At 33.4% G+C, this 17,749-nt stretch overlaps 1 protein-coding gene across 1 annotated transcript in view; it reads right to left on the bottom strand.

Annotated features, from left to right (window-relative positions):
* LOC128552638 (uncharacterized) overlaps nt 1–9,199 on the bottom strand; it is a gene marked incomplete at its 5' end in the record, with an annotated part of 46,424 nt that extends 37,225 nt beyond the window's left edge. The window contains 3 exons of the mRNA XM_053533680.1: nt 2,336–2,629; nt 5,444–5,584; nt 9,050–9,199. Of these exons, the coding sequence (XP_053389655.1) occupies nt 2,336–2,629; nt 5,444–5,584; nt 9,050–9,199 (585 nt within the window). The remainder of the gene's footprint in view (nt 1–2,335; nt 2,630–5,443; nt 5,585–9,049) is intronic.
* Between the last annotated feature and the right edge of the window lie 8,550 nt (nt 9,200–17,749).

The raw sequence follows: 17,749 nt of genomic DNA, 5'->3' as shown, positions 1-17,749 counted from the left end.
GATGTATGAAAATATATTGATGCGTAACGTTTATTATTATATGATTATAAATTGATTATATACATATCTTGTGAAAATTGTCGACACCCAAGTCGCTTATAACATATCAAACAATTATATTTGATTTAATTATTCTTAGTTATTATTTTAAGTTTGTAATTACAATATTTACATTAAATATTGTGGTAACGTTGTGTACATAGGGGTATGATTTGAGGGTAAAGTTAATTTATTTAGTACCTTGGCTAAATAGAAAACCCGTCCTTTGCAAAGAGGTTATGTGTGTTAAGAAAGGTTTTCCTTGTATTAATAGACACATAATAGAAATATAATCAATATAATTATAATGTTTCTTCCTCACATTATGAACCTTTCACAAATCACAAATACGAGCCTGGTAAAACTGTTAAATATTCCATGACCAGGCAGATTTTGTAAAATGTAGCAGATTGAAGGCCATAACCACAGTCAAAATAATTGAGCCATAACATTCCAACAATAAACACAACAGAAATTGGGACTGCTCAGTCCTGTGAAGTTTGGTTGAATTTAAATCAATGATACAGAAGAAGCAAAAATCAAACAATCTGATAAGTCAAGGCTCATGACTCTGCTGAATAATATTTGAATAGAACGTGTCGATAATATGAGCGGCTATGCTTCTCATTGATCGCATGTGAGGTGTGGTGAAATTTAGTCTTATTGTATAAAGCAAGAAGTCTGAACACTGCTAAGTATGACAAAGCAAGTGCCATAACTCTGCGGAAGATCACTGAACTGCATAATAATATGAACTAGGCTTGGCAATGATAACTGCCTCATTTGGAAATATGCCAAAGGTTGTAAGAGATGGCGCCAACATATCATAAAATTTGAAACATAAAGGGTCATAACTCCTCTGAAAATAACCGAACCGAACAAAGACTGTTACAATAATGTGCATTATAGGACTTAGCTCTGATCACACCTCTAAGGTTTAGTGCAAATCTTTCCTCTTATATAAGCGAAGTTTTGGCTATTAGTAAAATATCATGAAATATTAAAAATTATATGCCATAACTCTGCTAAAACATGCCCGTGATATGCATAACTATGTTTGGCAATGATGACTTTTAGTAAATTTGGTGAATTTTCTCCTGGTGGTATCGGAGCAGACGCCGGGACAAGGTGTAATCAGAGTAATCAAGGGCCATAACTTTACTGAAAATCGCTGAACCCTAATATGCCAACAATTTGCCCAAATTTGGCACAGATATCAATCAATCACTTCTGTAAGGTTCGATGAGAGTCATCGCAATAAGAAATAAAATATCATGAAATAAGACACTGACCTAGATTTGATAGAAACAGATATTTAGATAACGTTTTAGGGCAGTTAGTTAGAAAATGTGACCTCAATAGAATTAAGAAGGTTTTTCTATCAATTCACCTACTTACTTATTTTTTGACTCCATTTGACCCATTAAGTAACTTGGTAGAGATTTTGTTGCAGATAACAATATGTCCAAATGTCATAATGATTGGGCCAGAATTGTGACCACTAGAGTATTAGCAGTTGAATTGATGACAAAGCAGGATGACGGATGATGGGTACAGAGTGATTACCTGCTAACCTCGAGCATACTGTGCTAATCTGAGCTAAATTTTGACAAATCGGAAGGCTGACGCTGGATAATTGCAATAAATCTACCTATTCTTCGAATATATAGATATATAAAAGAGACACGGTCAAATATCACAATACAAGAAATTGATTTTATCAAATAAACTCCTATCACTTAACATGCACACATTGTAGAATTACACAAATGAAGAGCCATAACTCCAACTAAAATCAATGAACCATTACATTTCAACAAAACAACAAATCTCTTGTGAGGTTTAGTAAAATTTATCCCAAAGGCATACAGTATGTATTGTAAACACTTTAAAATACAAACAGCCATAACTCCACTCAAAATAAGTAAACTGGAGAAATGCTGATGAAATGAATAGCTAGGTTTGAAACCAGTGACTTCTGTATAGTTTGAAAGATATCATTGATCACTCTTGTGAAGTCTGATGTAAATCCGCCTGGCAGTGTCAGATACGTTTTGTTGACAAACATTGTGACAGTCAGAACCTAACCAGTAACCAAACTTACTGTGGGAGGCATTTTTATCACTGTGATGGTATCTTTATGCATTGTGAAAAAAAACAGTAGAAAAACAATTCCCGAATTTGTACACTAGACAATGCTTACATTTGAGGCATTTTAAATGCATGCTTTGAAGTAAAAGTAAAAATCTTTCATAAACCATTATTTCATGTCTACATAACATTGATGACCCTATACCTGTTGCTTGATTTTTCTTGGAAGATGTTGATCTTGTTGAACCTGGCTGAGTTGCTGTGTTCTTTGAAATAACTTTTACTTCATATGTTCTTCCAGGTGTTAAGCCTGTAAGTGTTTGTGGCGATGCTGATGATACATTTCTTGAATCCCCACCTACATTGTTATTGGTCGGTCTCCATTCAACCATATATCCACTTATATAACTGTCTTTACCAGCTGGTGGTGTCCAGAATACAGTAAACTGAGTTGTCTGAATATTTGAAAATGAAATCCCAGTAACCTGGAGCTGTTCAACTGAAATAAAAATTGAAATTAGAATGACAGGGACATGCCTATAAATGAACATCACTATATCAACTTTTAACCAGATGACAATTGAGAGAAAAAAATGAAATAATTCAAATGTATGGAATAGCATTAGGGCAGGGGCATGTTTTGTTTTCACCAATTTGCATTTTTGACTTCATTCGTTAAACTGTCTATTTACGTAAGTTAATGTTTCGAGGTACTAACTCAAGTTTTCGATTTGGTATATTGCTTCCTTATACAAATATTTGAATGTATGTCCATCTGCTCAAGACAAAAACTGTCAATTAGCTACTTCTCCTTTATTAGCACTTAAACAGTAAAAATGGTAAGTGGATACATCAACTTACACACACATGTATGGTACCTAGCATTGAGACATTTGAACATTTACTAAAATACATCAATATATGTCCATGCTATAAAACAAAATCATGAAGAGGTATATTTTCCGGTGGTGGATACTCGAACTTAGTCGAAAACGTTCTAGATATGGTCAAAATAGTGAAATAATCCAAAACTACCTGGTTACCTACTATGACCTCTCCTCAGAATTTAGAGCTACCAAGGTATCCGGTCTAGGACAAAAATGCTAGCAAGGACTTTAAGCTACTCGTTCATTAAGGAAATGTCTTTCAATATACATTTTTACATATGGGCTCAAAGATTTAGATATTGTTTAAGAACGAGCGAACACTGCCTGTCTTTGTTATATGACTCTCTAGGTCTACTCATTTGCAAACAATCTATACCAAGATCTATACATTTACTTATGCTGTGACAGTTCGTAGAATATTAGAGTTACTAAGTTGAAATGTTGAGCATTTTAACTACCTTAATTTCCCGTAATTCCTAGTTTGAAAATATTGCATATATGGTACTAATGCTCTGCCGCAAAAATGAAAAATTTGAATGGCCAATTTTGTCCAATCGATTTATATCGTCGTGTCTACTTAAGGTGCAGATAAATTGATAAAAGAAGAGTGTATGATATGCACTTTTAATATCTAATTTACAATGCTAATGTTAAAATACCAGCTCAATATGAGGCAGCAAATAAAGTTTTTATTGGTAATACTCATTTAAACTGTGCCTAGCTTTACATTTATTAGTTAGGTACAATTTTAAACACATCCAACAATACAATATTTATGCACACAAATATGTAAAATTTTTGTTCAAACTATGAAGAAACTGTTCATATATACAATTATGAATTATGAACGCAGTTCTTTTTTTACCGAACATCGGAGAGAAGTACTGTAGGATATATTTGCACTTTTATATACCTCTATATCTTTATGCGAGAAAAACATTAATTAGAAAGGTTCTGCAACTGTCGGAAACAAAAGATAATTAAACTAAATTTGTTAGTGTCTGATCCACTTCCTGATAAAACGTAAATAGAATCTGAGCGGAAGTTAACAGAGTTGAATATGTCTGAATATCTTAAGAAGTTGGCCAAATGTTTGAATACCAAAACAGCTTTGTATGGCAGTCCTAAGTAGTTTTGTATAGTGTTACAGTGACCTTGATAGGGGATGAAAATCCCCGAGACGGTAACGTCCATATATAGTTATTTGTCTTTGTTGTTTGCATATACTGAGGCATTTTTTTCAATGTTTTTCGGTTCCGGTTTATGTACACGTCGCAGACTTGTTGCCTGCATGAACATCCGAGCACCAACAATAAGTCACAGAAATTCGTAAACCGCGTCAACATGATTCTTTTACTTCTTTTTCGTAACGAAAACTGTACATGCAACTGAAAAACACTTTTAAAATGGTAAGGAAGTTTCTTCGTGGACTGCAAACAAACAAAAAAAATCCTAAAGCCAGTGCAAGAGGTATGATGACACTAAATGTAAAGATCACTGTTAAAGCAAAGTTTCACTTTTTTCGAGTTTTGAATATTTCTTTGCAAGTGGATTATATAAAAGATTTAATCCTGATGCTGGGCGGTGCCTGAATTCATATTATTGAAAACTAGTCTCATTTGACCTACTTACCCCGGAAAAATTAGACGTAGGTGTTCTTTTGACCAAAGTTTGACTGCACGAAGCCGTAATATTTTCCAATAATTGATCGAAAAACTATTTCCGGTTTCAAAGTTATTGTGACCTTGAACTATGACCTACTCACCACAGAAAATTAGGGATCTTCTGCTGATCGCAAGCAACAATCGTATTAAACTTGTCAGTCATTTGCCGAAAAATTCTTTAACTATTGACCGAAAATCATTTGCAGTCTGAAACTCACTGTGCCCTACTCAGTACAAACTCTAATCCAGTGAAGAGTGACGACAACAGTGTTGTTAATGAATTGAAACCGTTTTCAGTATAATGTTGGCTAAAGAATTCTCCAGTTATCGATAAGAAACGATTTTCATTCAGAAAGTCACAATAACATTCACAGACTGACCCTGGGACAATAGCGGTCATCTACTGGCCAGAGGCAGTCATGTTATGAAATTTGACCGCTGTACATCAAGCATTTCTCTTGTTTTTAATCGGTAACTAAATTGACAGACCAACCGACAATGAGCAAAACACTATGCAGTGGGGAATAACAACCTGGGTTTTAAATTTAATGAAAAAATAGAAACAACTGAAGAAATGGATTTTATCAAATCAGCCTATCTACATCTAAAGGTAAATCATTCTTGCAAAAGATCTGCGATATTTAGATCAATTCTTTATTGAATATTGAAGCTTTGAAATAAATTGCAGTACAATGAAACATATTGTCTTTATTGTGCTTGTATAAGTTTTAAACAATATAAAAACACTGGTCACTTTTATACCTTTTTCACATACATTATTAGCATTGCTAGAAGGTTTATACTGGTAATGTTGCCCATCACATGTACACTTATTAGCGAGACATCCGGCATTTGGATCCGAACATTCATTAGCATTATTGCAGGATTCACCAAGTGCTTTATCTGAAATAAAAAGAAAAGGCCATAATTTAATGTAAGCTTTCATACAACTATATACATCAAAATAATCAAGTGTAAAAAATTTCGAGGTAATTCCTTAAAAAGTGCGATTTATATATATATATATATTGCACCATTCCTTTAAATCTCCTATATGCCTTCTTTAAACTATTTCTATGTAACAAAGCAATCAAGTACAATACACAGTTACCCTCATATTTCGAGGAATATCAACAATGAATTTCCTAATAATAGTTTTATCTGACCACTGGGAATTTTATGTTATCAAAAGTGAACAGATTTAGTGTTGGAAAACGACAATTGGAGACATTCGTGACGGCAGCTCAATTTTCACTTCAAGATTTTTAGTCCCAGAACACAAAATGATTAAATTGGTATTTTTTTCATATTGTAATGGAATTCTCCCTTACAAAATGAACGTCATGAAATTATGTGACAAATAAACATTTAGCATACAAGTAACTGCTGAACTAGAGTAATTTAACTTAATACAAGGACTGTTTTCAATATTTAAAGTGTTTATATACGTCATACCTATGTAAATGGACCGTTTCCTACAAAGATTCTTCATAAAAATTAGAATGTCATCGTTGTTGACATTTCTCCTTATGAGAGAGTACTCTACATTAGGATACGTAACTCTTGCCATAATTAATCTAGGAGGCAGATGGTTCTTTTAGCGAATAAATTAATAACTCCCGGACACGTACAGGAAGATATTTTTACCACATCATGACTATCTATAGACGATACGACTTTACGGTATTTAAAAATGGCGGACACGGAACTTTGGGCTACTTCTACATTTTAGGGTCCGGCTTTTCTTGAATGTATCTTTGTTATGAATGAAACTTTTAGGGATTCATATTTATGCTTAAATAACTTAAAGCCTGATGTAAGCCGGATATTTCACATCAATTTTAACATTTTACTATGTATGTACTATATATTATTAGCGTCACAAGTTTCGTCTGCATGTATCACTACGCTCAGCGCATAATGCTCCGGCTTTTTATCAATATGTTATTTCATAATGTATATCATGTATAATTATGTGGCTTTTCTTTTAAGCCGTGCTTGTAGTACTCGAGCCTGAAATGTAACGCACTTTTATTGTTCTCATTGTTAAATGTTGCTTTGGGCGTATCACAGTACCTAGTCTAAAGCCGGGATTTTCATTAGTCAAAGCCGTTGCCATTGGCACTCCAAAGGCTATAAATACGGGTGTCTGCTTTCAGTCGGTATCTTCTTCTCAACCGTAAAACCTTGAGAAGTAAAACTCGCAGACGAGTCATTTCTATCAAGAAATATATTTTTCTATTCACAAATACATTAACAGCTCTTTAGCAAGGTAAAAGAAACACTTATTAGGCAGTCTTAACTTTATTTTAAAGGGCAGAAAGTCAAATTCATAGAATAGGCACTTTTAACCTTACAGAACAACAACAACAACAACAATATTATGAAGTAAATACAAGACCATGTAAAACCGAACCTTGCAGTATGCCTAGTCTGAATTACCATATTATGGCAGAACCAAAGAGATGCATTGGTCTACGTAATTCTACCTATATTCACATATTATAATGCTTTGTACTGATGTAGATTCTATATATAACTGCTTTGACTGAAGAAGATCCCATTGCATAGGCTTAGGTCCTCCATTGTTAATCTATGACGATATATTTATTTCTACGGTGTTATATCATTTCTACGATACCATATTGTCAACTTCTGGAACGTACTTTTGTGTTATGTAAGCGTTATACGATTATTATGATGTCGCAATACTAAAGAGCTATTTTTAACTGTTCATCCGAGTTCCTGTGGTAATTTGAAGGTATTTATGTAAACCAGAAAGGAGTACCTGTATATATGCACTTCATCTTAACTGATGGTGATGTATGTATATCGGTTATCATTATGGTCCGATATCCTGACTAGATAGGACCGAAAATGTTTTCCCAAGGTATATGATATATATATATTGACGCATCTACAGAGATTGTCCAATATCGACGCATCCAAAGAGGTTGTCCCAGGTATCTATTTCAATGCATCTGGTGTTAATCCCAACATACACTTGTATTTGCATGCTTTATCAGGGGAGATGTTGCTGTGCAAATACCAGTTATTACTAAGTAGTAGTACCCAGGGGGTAGGTCCTTACAATATAATACCAGTCAAATGGTTTATCGCGGCCAGAAATTTGTACAAACCGGACAGAAGTTGCGAAATTTTCATTTGTGCAGGAAAGAAGCGTTTACCATAATGTCCAGTACTTGACAGGTATAGTGACCATGCACGGACACAGCCAATTTTCTCAGAGGGGGTCCGATCCCCTGCCCCCCCCCCCCCCCCAACCCGCGCCCCCCACCCACCCACTCTGGAAATTTTGAAATTTAGCACTTCATTTTTTTGCATTCTGGGACAGTTTTATGGACTAACCTGTTAAATTTGGGAAAATGATAAAATCAAGCTTTCTCGAAGGTAAAGTTCTTAGTTTCTTTTAGATAAATAATATGAATTATGTCGGGGTCGTATGTAGCAGCAGCCGCATATACTTTACATGCAGTCCTAATGTTGCTTTTTTCGAAAAACATTTTCTTTCATTCTTGTCTTCTTTCCTTTTTTAAAGATTTTCCAGAGAGGGGGCCGGACCCCCGGTCCCTGCACCCCCCTCTGGATCCGCGCATGGTGACATATCATGATTTCTGTTTATGCAGGTAAACTTGTGTTTGGTTAAATTTCAACAGAGCACAATTGTCTGAACAGTGTACAAACTCATTACTGTGTTTTCAGGCAAGGGTGGAAAAAATGTGGTAGACAATGAAAGCAGTAACATTTTTATTAAAAAAAAAAAGCAATGAGACAAACATTTCCAACATCTTTGGACGGTTCAAAAATCCTATGTTAAACATATGATAAAGCCCGAAACGCGTGAAAATGTTCCGAATGTAAATCGGGTGAAGTAGACGCTCTATGTATAGAGTTAGATTATGCGTCTAGATACTGTACCAGAGGGGTCGGTCAATTGTGGGTTATTGATTAAACTGGGCGAGTCTACTTACTTACTACTTGAGGATGAAAAAAAAACGTGTTTTTTAAATGTTGCTCTTAAACAAGGGTGGCGGTTGAACTACTAAAAGTACAACAACAGTTAATTCACAACAAATCGTACAGTATGTTTTATAATCAGTAGAAGCTAGTCGTATTTACGCTTATGAGACCTGTTTCACCCATAAGTAAAGAATTCACAGGTCCATCATGAAATATTTTCCCCAGCGCGCACATACTTTACCTATTCAATATGATCGCGGCCTCCCCGGCCGCGATCAATAATATCAAAAATACAATTATAATGACTATGTAGCCTTTAATCTTTATCAAATGTTGTTATATCTGAACAAGATACAAGTATGTATAATTAATCTTATAATGACTTACCAGCAACACAAACACTTCCTTCCTGATGAAACCTATCATTGCATGAACACCTGTAATCTGAACCACTAAAGGTACATCCGGCATTTGAATCTTTACACTGGTCTGCGTTTACTGGTTGTGAGGTACTGCACTGGGCTCCAAGGCTTCTCCCTGATAATAATAAAATGCTAACATTTTATCCACTTAAAATGGTAGATCTACCTCTTTTCTTTTATAACAACTTGGAAAAATGCTGTGTGAAGAAGGCTGCCCACCAGCTTGTCTACATTTGACAAATTCCCGATACTGTAACTTTCTATATTAAATATTTTAAGCATTAAATGTTTCCTGTTTGTCATTACGAGTATCATATTTACGCAGTTAAAGAGACTAAGACACACATGAACCACAAAAAATGTTCATATATTCACTTTTATGCAACATATTTAACATTACCAATAAGTACTTTTATGTCCTATTGTTCAAAAACGATGTTTTCATTAATGAACGTGAAGACAACAGTAATCTGCGATTTCTGAATAAAGATTTTCAGTAAAAAAACAGGATTCGGTTCAGCGTTCACCTTGCAAACACCACATAATCAGTGAAAGTTTAGTATATGCGTGCAAAGTCATTTCATTTCCCACGTGTTGGTTGTGTCTTAAAATTCTTCCGCTTATTCTAAAGTTGAATCAGTACATTAAAGAGTAATTCATTGCAACATTTTACTAAAAGCGAAACTCCAATATACATGTTCTTCTCATGAAACAAAAAGCTGCAGACTTTATCTTTGGATATAGAAGACCAGTGCAACATGCTAATTGTCAAATGCAAAATTACAAATGACAAATACTTAATTCTGCTACGTGCAAAATGCCTCATACCATATACTAAATGCTTAATACCAGATGCTAAATATCAAAACACAAAGATTGCCAATTGATAAATGCTAATTGTCAACTCCAATATACATGTTCCTCTCATGAAACAAAAAATTACAGACTTTATCTTTGGATATAGAAGACCAGTGCAACAGGCTAATTGCCAACTGCGAAATTACAAAAAGTTAATGCTAAATGCCAATTACCTAATTCTGCTACGTGCAAAATGCCTCATGCCATATACTAAATGCTTAATGTCAGATGCTAAATATCGAAACACAAAGCCTTATTGCTAATTGATAAACGCTAATTGTCAAATTCTTAAACTTTATTAATGATTTATCTGTATCTTAATAAATGTAACTTTTACATTTTAAAAGTTATAATGTTCTACCAGTCCAATTTGAAGCAGTAACATGTTCTACCGGTTATGGGAACATGGGGCCGAAACTTTTTACTGCAAAACGTTTTGACTAAAGACACAGTATTGTAACGAAAGCCAATGATTACTTAGATGTGGCATTAATCCACTGACATATTATGAATTATTTATCTTTAAAATAATTACTTTTATTTTTACACGAAATCGCCATTTCGAATCTTTATCTAAGCATGTATGTTTATTTCAGTTCTTTTGAAGCAAAAGCAGTTTTGGTTCCAAGTCTAGTATAAGCGTAGCATATATATAAACCAGATTAGTTCGGGAATCAAACCCAAACTACGAACATATATATCACAGGAAACTCGTGCAATATTCCTAATATTCCAATTAAACTTCTACTATCTACGAAGCAACGTCAGTTAGATTTTTTCCACCAGCCACACCCCCAAATCGAATGATTTAAGCATATATTTTTGACAAATTGTAATACTATTGCATAAAGTTCATTTATTATTTTACAAAGCTATATAAAATTGAATTTAACTGATTTTGGACAAAGTAACTGCTCTTCGTAGTATTTATATTCTAGACAATTTGCCGCCGAGCTGACACGAAACTTGGGCAGACTATACACACTATTAATGGAGCAGACCCGTGCAGAAATATTTTATTTTCCTGTTCTCAGGAAATCCATGGATTATCCTGAGATATCCTGAGATTCTTTTAGCAAGGCTGCAAAAAAGTCCTGAAGACAGGACTTTAACACTAAAAGACAGGACTTTTGATAGAAAAATTGTCCTGTTCACAGGAAAAAAAAACAAGACTTTTTCTAAAAGATACAGATCGAAAGATGGTAATTAATTTGAAACATGATCTTGTAATGGTCTAGTAAGTTAATTACTTTCTGGTGTTGAAGACCCATGTTTTGGTAGAAACTGTATCATTAAGCACTTGTACTGTGGTATTGTTGGTGTAACAGGAATATATTCTATATTTGTGGTAAGTTTAATTATAGCAAATTATTTCTGTATAAACTTTTAGAAATAATACTAACTATATTCCTTCATTTAATGATTTTACAAACAATACCGGTAAGTTATTGGAAAATTATTTACTTTAAAATCAGTCAGAGCATTAAAAAGTGAAATGTGGTAGTACTTGTTAGATTATCTGTACTTGTTTGATCAAAGACAGTTTCACTCTTAAAAGTGAACAGATCATAGAATGACAAGAGCTTTTTGCCCGAAACGAAGCTCATAATTTGATGTTTCTAGATTAAATAGTAGTATTTACACCTACTTTTTTTGCCATGTATAAACATATTTGAGCTGATTTATGATGTGCCAAGAAATTGATATTTCTGCAATGACAGATTGTATTGTTTCAACGTACATGATGCATGCTTTTTAACTAGAAATTATTTGTTAATATTTGGAAATGATAATCCTTAATATTCTTACTGTAAATACAATTGAAATTCAACATTCATTCAATTTGTTAACTGTATGTGCCGCCAAAGAGAATTTCAAATCATGTTTACAAGGTATCCAATCACATGTCCTGGGGTTTCCTGAAGACAGGACAATTATCCTGAGATTTCCTGACATCAAGAATTCCTGGGATTTCCTGAAGACGGGACAATTCTCCTGAAATTTCCTGACATCAGGAATTCCTGGGATTTCCTGAAGACAGGACAATTGTCCTGGGATATCCTGATTTCAAGAATTCTCAAGTCATTCCTTGGATTTTCTGAGAACAGGACAATATATACTTTTATCTCCTGACATCAGGAAATCACAGGGCATTCCTGTAATTTTCAGGATAGCAGGACAGCATTGGTTTCTTGGAGTTCTGTTGTACTGTTTTTTTTCCTGTTCATAGGAAAACCCTGGGATCGTCCCATTCCCATTTAACGGCGTAAAAAGTCCCAGAACTATTACATATATGTGTATATTTAACTTGAGGATTGCTCCTTTCTATGTATTAACATTTATATGAAGGAATATTATCAACTTTGAATGATGTTATGGACATGCTGATCAAACTCTGTTGATGGAAAGTTTACTGGGCGTATCATATTTAGCATTGTTCTATGCTAGAAGTTTCATTTACGGTTAAGCATTTATTTTGATCAAGCTGTGTTTAACTCTTGTCCTAGTTTCCGGCTCACACGAGTAACCAGTGTAAAACGCGGAACTAGAGCCAGAGCAATGCAATTAACTTTTGGTTTGGTAAATTTTGTAGTAACTTGCGTTCGTTAAGCAGTGGTGTACAAAAGGGTTTGCCCAAGTACTATGGTAATGTCTTGATAGAGTTGCGTAGTTATACATAGCCTTGCCTAGCTCTATATAACTTTGCTCAAGTGATACATAGCCTTGCTGATGCTAATCACTATAGTAGTTTGCCTTGCTTTGCTCTGAGACTCTTTTCATTGTTACCACGAATACCGGTAGGATAATGGAAAATACCACTCGTCTGTCATGCCTGGTCACTACAGTTCTGTGTCTTGTTTCGTGACTCCATTGATATTTTTCACTACTGCATACACATTTAATAACTCAATTAAATTTTAATGGAACTGACTCCTCAATACTTTTCCATATTCAAATTTAATATTGGGTGTGTGACGTCATTTTGACGTCAGTTTATGTATGTCGTCACGTTCAAAATTACTTTAACGACTTTATTTTTAATTTTACTTAGACTTAATAACAAACTTATATCACTTTATATATTAATGTCAGGTGTATATGTGTATGTAGTAAAAGATTATTAGATTTGCAACAATGCATATGCTCTCGTTCTTTCGTGGAATAATATTGCGCTACAAAAGTCGCGCAATATTTCCACTGCAGAACTCATGCATATTTCTCGATACAAATCTAATAACCTATAAGTATTGCATATGTTATCTAACGTAGAAGCAAATATATTTGCACTGAATTTACACGTTTTTGATCAGCATGAGGCCGACATTATAGTTCAAATGAGCTGATGTGCCTGATATCGATATCAGGCACACTTCCGGGTGCGCAAAACATCCATTGACAAGGTCACAAGTATCTTCAAATTTACATCTATATTACAAAGAAAATATGGCAAATTAACATTATTTTACTAACTTCCTCTTAAAGCGTTGTTGAATAAGGCTGGCAGAAGACTCTACGACCCAAGAATGCATAAATTTACAACAAATGTTTGGAAGGAAATGACATCAACAGCATCGGACAACGTTGGCAATCACGCACATTACATGAACAGCACGTGATGAAAAAGCATATAGCAAAAGGCAGCATTTATTTCGAATTTCATTACTAACGATTAGCATTTCTCATTACAATGTAGCTATTTATGGAAGGCCGGTGCGTCATGCTAATTGCCAAATGCTAAATGCAAAACATTTACTGCCAAATTCCAAATAATAAATGCCAAATGCTTAATGCCTCATTTGGCCAATACCTTTTGACAGTCAATATTTGACATTCAGCATTTGGCAAATAGCATTTTGCTATTAGCATTTAGCAGTTGGCAAGGCGCATCCATACCGTTGAACAGTCAATCTTTGACTATTTGCGTTTTGACAAATAGCATTTTACATTATTTGTTTAGTAGTTAGCATTTGGCAATTAGCTTAAAGCTTATGAAAGAAGGAATCAGAGTAAAAAGAAACTGTTTTCAGTTACTAGATCTTGTGATTTTCAATCTTTCACCCAAAATATAGGTTCATCATGTGTTCATCTGTTGACCACAGGTTATAATTCGGTAATGTTGAAAATGATTAGGCACGAATGTTCTTTAGATATTAAGCGAAGAGGAAATTGATTCATTCTTTAGGAAAATATCAACTTCTCATTTGACTTATTGGCCAAAAATAATAGCAGCATTCGATGACCACAGACAATAATCTTTTAAATTTGATGACTTTAGACATTAAATTAATTTGCGAAAATAATTTGACCTTTGACCTGCTTTTTGACCCCCAAAACATCATCTACTGACAACAGGTAATCGATGAATGCAGACCAAAGAGTTGTTTTTTTTTGTTTTTTTGTTTTTTATTTTGAGCGCATACTTTTTCAGTCTCAAGGTCACTGTGATATTCACATCACCATGTGAAATTTGATGACTGTAAGTAAAAGTGCTTTTTTTAAATCATTTTCTCCGAGAAAAAACATTTTCTGCCTAGAACCCCTGTTCCTTGAACACTGATGGCCCTTTAAACATTAAGTATCTACACGTGCAATCATCCTGGAAAAATTAATGATGAGGCACGCGTTTTTTGGGTATTGAGCAGAAACCTTTTTCCAGATTCTCGGCCTTGCCCTTGATTTTTGACATGATAACCCCTAAATAATTATAGTAGACCACACTCAAGCATCACATGAAATTTGACAGCTAAATATCAATGGCTGTTTGATTTAAAAAACTGAAACCTTTTTAAGTCTAGATGTCACTGTGACCTTGACCTTTGACGTACCCAACCTTAAACCAACACAATCACCTTCTGACCACAGGTAAATATCCTGTGAAGTGTGATGACTGTAGAACAATGCATATTTTAGTTATTGTGAAGAAATCGTTGTCAATTTCAATTTAACGAGAGGCAGTCATTCTATTTACAAGCCTTCTCATTTTATTGATTGGAAACCAAATGGTTTACCGATCAGCAGACAGACAGACAATAAACAAAATATTATTCCCCCTCTTCTTTCAAGGGAAGGGCTATCAAAAAACGTTTATCACCATTCTTTTCAACAACATCTCAGCCTAGGTCAAGTATTTAGATAACGTTTTATATTTCATCTTTTTTGCCGATTCACCCGGAAAAGGGATTCGCCCCCCATAGAAAAACGCCCCCCCGGTATTATTCTATAGAAAATGTGACCCCTTTCCCTGTAAAAATTCACCCCCCTTAGATTAAAAATTACGGGAATTAGCGCATTTTAACCTTTTTAAACCTTTAATCCCCGGTCCGAACCAAACAAAATCCCGGGACAATTTAAAACCCACAGGTTTTAAACCCATTAAAAGTTTAAAGTTAAAATTTAAAACTTTTAAATAATGAGTTTCAGAATAAAATAATTTTTTTAAAGAAAGAAAATTTCCTGATTTTTAAAAATCCCCCTAGTTACGACAAAAAAACGCGAAGCTGGAACCTTGTTTCACGGGAGAAAATGATAAGGTACCTGTTGTTTGTGGAAAAAAAGAAATAAAAGTTTGTTAAATATATCACAGCAGGTAATTTGATATTCAAAAGCAATGTTCCCTTTTATTACCTAAGAAGGTGTAAAAACCCAGGTATAATTATTGGGGGCCCAGGAAATCCTTTGATAAGGACCCCCCGCAACGAACTGGATGCAGTATGTTTGACCATGACTTTTGCAGAAAAAGCGGGGAAAAAAAGGGTACATGCGCAAAAAAAAATGCTTTCAACTTAAATAAAACTAAATCAAAAACATTTGGGAAAAGATTGCAAAACATTTGTTGTAAAAACCCCTTTAAATTAAAACAAAAACAAAATTGGGGTTGGACGGAACAAAAGTTCCCTATGGGGTTTAACCCCCCACAAAGTCAAAAAACGGGAAAAGGGGGGAGGATACCCCCCAATCACTGAGAGCCGGTAACTTGAGCTACCCCTGGGCGAGAATTAGCAGAAGAATTACACAAACCAATTAAAAGAAAAAAATTTTGGAAGAAAAGGGGATAGTTAATGATATTGATGAACTTTGGGCAGCTGATTTAGGGGTTAATGCAGCTTTTTTAAAAATACAATAAAGGGTAAAGTCTTGTTAACCCTTATTTATATATTTTGTAATAGCTTGGGTTTATTCATTAAAAAATAAAACTGGGGAAACTTTACTGAAGCATTTATAAAAAAGTTTCGAAGATAGAATTCAGGGCGAAAGTCCGAAACTGCAATTTTAAAAATTTATGGGTAAAGAAGGAAAAGAATTTTTAAAAAAAAGTTTTAATCATTTTTGAATAAAAAAAAGTTAATATGTACCCTAAAGGCTGGGATAATTGAAAGATTTATGAAGTTTTAAAAAAAATAATGGGAAAATTTTACAGCAAATAATACTTTACTTATTTAGATAATTTTCAGGATATGGTTGATAAAATAACAAAAAAAAACTTCTAGTAAAAATGACACCAAACCCAAGCTAGTAAAAAATTAAAAAAAGGGACTGTTTACTTCTTTAATGGTAAAAATTAAAGATACCAAAGAAAAAGCAAAATTTAAAATTGACGATCGAGTTGTTTAAATAAACTTTAAAGACTTTTGAAAAAGGGTTACACCAAACTGGAAGAGGAAAATTTTTAAATTTTTTAATTAATAAGCAAATCCCCGAGCATACACTATTAAAGATTTAAAAGATGAAAAAAATTAAAGGGTTAAATTTTATGAAAAAGGGAATTTTTTACCTACTAAAACAAGAGGTTTTTAGAATAGAAAAATTTATTAGACGAAAACTATAAGAAAAAAAAAGTTTTAAATAAAATGGAAAGGTTAAAATAAAAAATTTTTAAATTTATTTGGGGTTTACCATTTAGGAATTGGAAAAATTTAAGTTGAAAAAAATTAATATTAATTAAATAAATGAAAAAAAAAAACCCAATTTCTAATAATAAGGGAATAAAACAAAAATTAATTAATTTTTTCATTAACTAAACAGCTGCGCTTACAGAAAAAGTTATAAATTTTTGGGGAGAGTAAGTACGGGTTTTTATATTACAGCGGGTATTTTTTGGTTGCCAGCTGCAATTAGCACTTTTTTCCAAAAGCTATTCCTTTTTTTGTACAGTTCCCTGGCGCTTTTTCCAAAAATAATTCCCCCTTTATTTACTAATAAAACTAAAACTTGCCCGACAAAAATTTTTTTTTAAAAAAGAAATCACACAAAAAAAACACTTATAACAAAACAGGGATTGAAAGCTTTAGCTTTTCCCGCCCCCCAAATGATCCTGGAAAAGTAAATAAAGAAGAAGAGAAAAAAATTTAAACCCAGGATTTTTTTTGCAATACAAAAAGAAATGCAAAAAAAAAATTATTAAACCACCCCCTTAAAAGCATATGAAGGAATTTAAACTTAACGGATATAAAAGAAAAAAAGAAGAAGATTTTGTATTAAAGGTTAATAAAGATTATAAAGTTTAATCAAAGATTATTAAAGATTATTAAAGTTTATTAAAGTTTTTTTTCAATAATTTTTTTTTAAAAATGAGAAAAATTTTTCCAGTTAAAGGGAAAAATTGCACCCAGGAAAAAGTTTTTTTTAGTTTTTAAATTAAAAATAAATCCAAATTTTTAAAATAAAAATTCCAAAACCCAAATTTCACAAATTTCAAAATTTTATGGACTCAAAATTATAATCCAAAAAAACCTATTTGAACTTCTGCTCAAAAACCTTTCCCAAAATTTTAATTTCCTTTCAGCTAACAATTTTAAAAACAGTCATA

This window comes from Mercenaria mercenaria, unplaced genomic scaffold (genome assembly GCF_021730395.1).
Source record: "Mercenaria mercenaria strain notata unplaced genomic scaffold, MADL_Memer_1 contig_2982, whole genome shotgun sequence".
Lineage (NCBI taxonomy): Eukaryota > Metazoa > Mollusca > Bivalvia > Venerida > Veneridae > Mercenaria > Mercenaria mercenaria.
The sequence above is the reverse complement of the archived record's forward strand: the minus strand, read 5'-3'. Positions and strand labels throughout refer to the sequence as shown.